Source organism: Eimeria tenella, genomic scaffold, assembly GCF_000499545.2.
Source record: "Eimeria tenella Houghton genomic scaffold, Eth_scaff4133, whole genome shotgun sequence".
Lineage (NCBI taxonomy): Eukaryota > Apicomplexa > Conoidasida > Eucoccidiorida > Eimeriidae > Eimeria > Eimeria tenella.
The window spans coordinates 1-1,504 of record NW_013545047.1 but is presented as its reverse complement, the minus strand read 5'-3'; the positions used below and the strand labels follow the sequence as shown (position 1 = coordinate 1,504).

Sequence of the window (1,504 nt, the reverse complement as noted above, 5' to 3'; positions counted from 1 at the left end):
TGGGGGCCCCCCGGGGGCCCCCGGGGTGGCCTCCAGGGGCCCCAAGTGAGCCCCCTGGAGGAAAAATCCGCACTGGGAATGCTGGGGTCTGGACTTTCGAACTTCCAACTCCAAGGGGGCCCCTCAGTGTACCTGGGGGGCCCCCTGGGTCTGTTTAGCCCGGGGCGGCTGCGGGCTGCGCTGGAGCTGGTGCAGCAGCGGGAGGCCTTCGGGCTGCAGCAAGGTGCTGCTGCTGCTGCTGCTGCTAGCCGCGCAGCAGCAAACTGGACTGTGGAGGGCCTCCTGGACCAGTATGCTGAGCTCTGGGCCACGCAGCTGCACCTGGCCATGCAAAAAGCTGCTGTCAAGGAGGCAGCAGAAGCCACTGCGAAGCAGCTTGCTGCAGCAGGGGCCCCGGAGCCCACCCTCGTCCTCGCCACTTTCCTCCTCTAGCTGCTGCTGCCGCAGCAGCAGCAGCGGCTGCAGCAAAAGCAGCTGCGGAGGCAGCAGCTGCTCCAGAAGCTGCGGCAGAAGGAGCTGCAGCGGAAGAAGCTGCAGCGGAAGAAGCTGCAGCGGAAGCGGCTGCGGCAGAAGCAGCAGCAGCAGCAGCAGCTGCATCGGAAGCACCAGCTGCAGCAGAAGCAGCAGTGGCAGCAGCAGCAGCAAGTTCTGCTGCTGCTGCTGCCTTGCAAAGGTTCTTAAGCCCCAACGGCCCCGTAGATTTGGAGTGCCTCTGCCCGTGGGCGCCCCAGCTCTGCGCAGCACATTTGAGCCTCCCAGCCCCAGCCGCTCCGCAGGGCGCATGCATGCACGCATGCATGCATGCATGCACGCATGCATGCGCCTTCTACGGAGCCCGCGAGCGCTGGTGTGTGGGGCCCTCAGAGGCGACGCGTGGGTGCTTCTGTGAGCGTCTGTGCCGGGGGCCCCTGCGGGGCCAAAAGGAGCCCTGGGGCACCTCCAGGGGCCCCCCGGGGGCCTTCAGGGGTCCCCAGGGAGCCCCCGGGGGGCCCCCTGAAGGCCCCGGGGGCCCCCTGGCCTGGGTTTGCATGCAGAGGGGCCTCGGGAAGAAAGGGCCCGGGGAGCGGAAAGGATTTGTGGCCAAGCGGAAAGGCCTGCCGATGCCCAGCGCATGCACGCACGCATGCATGTTCGCATGCATGCACGCATGCATGCATGCATGCATGCATGCATGCATGCGTGCATGCATGGGCACGCAAAGAAAGCCTGCGCACGCAGCCACGGTCCTGCTTTTGAGGGCTTTCTGTCTGCATTGACAAGTGCAGGGATAGCACTTGTTTGAAGAGGTCTAAAGAGGCTTTGCATGCGCCAGGGCTAATGCACTTGTTGCTGTGGGGCCCGGAAATTTGGCGCTGCAGCAAAAGCAGCAGCTCCTGGGGCTGCGGGCAGCAGCTGCTCGAAGTAGCCGTGCAGGGGCGCATGCAGGGGCGCATGCAGGGGCGCATGCATTGTATGTGGCAGTGCCCCGCGGCTCGGGAGCAGCTGCAACTGCCAAAGCCCCAAA

At 65.8% G+C, this 1,504-nt stretch overlaps 1 protein-coding gene across 1 annotated transcript; it reads left to right on the top strand.

The window, feature by feature from the left end:
- Positions 1–78: 78 nt before the first annotated feature.
- Positions 79–432, top strand: ETH_00037155 (uncharacterized protein; the record flags this gene model as incomplete). The annotated part of the gene is made up of 1 exon (XM_013379893.1): positions 79–432. The coding sequence occupies one exon, from the start codon at positions 79–81 to the stop codon at positions 430–432; it is 354 nt and encodes a 117-aa protein (XP_013235347.1).
- Between the last annotated feature and the right edge of the window lie 1,072 nt (positions 433–1,504).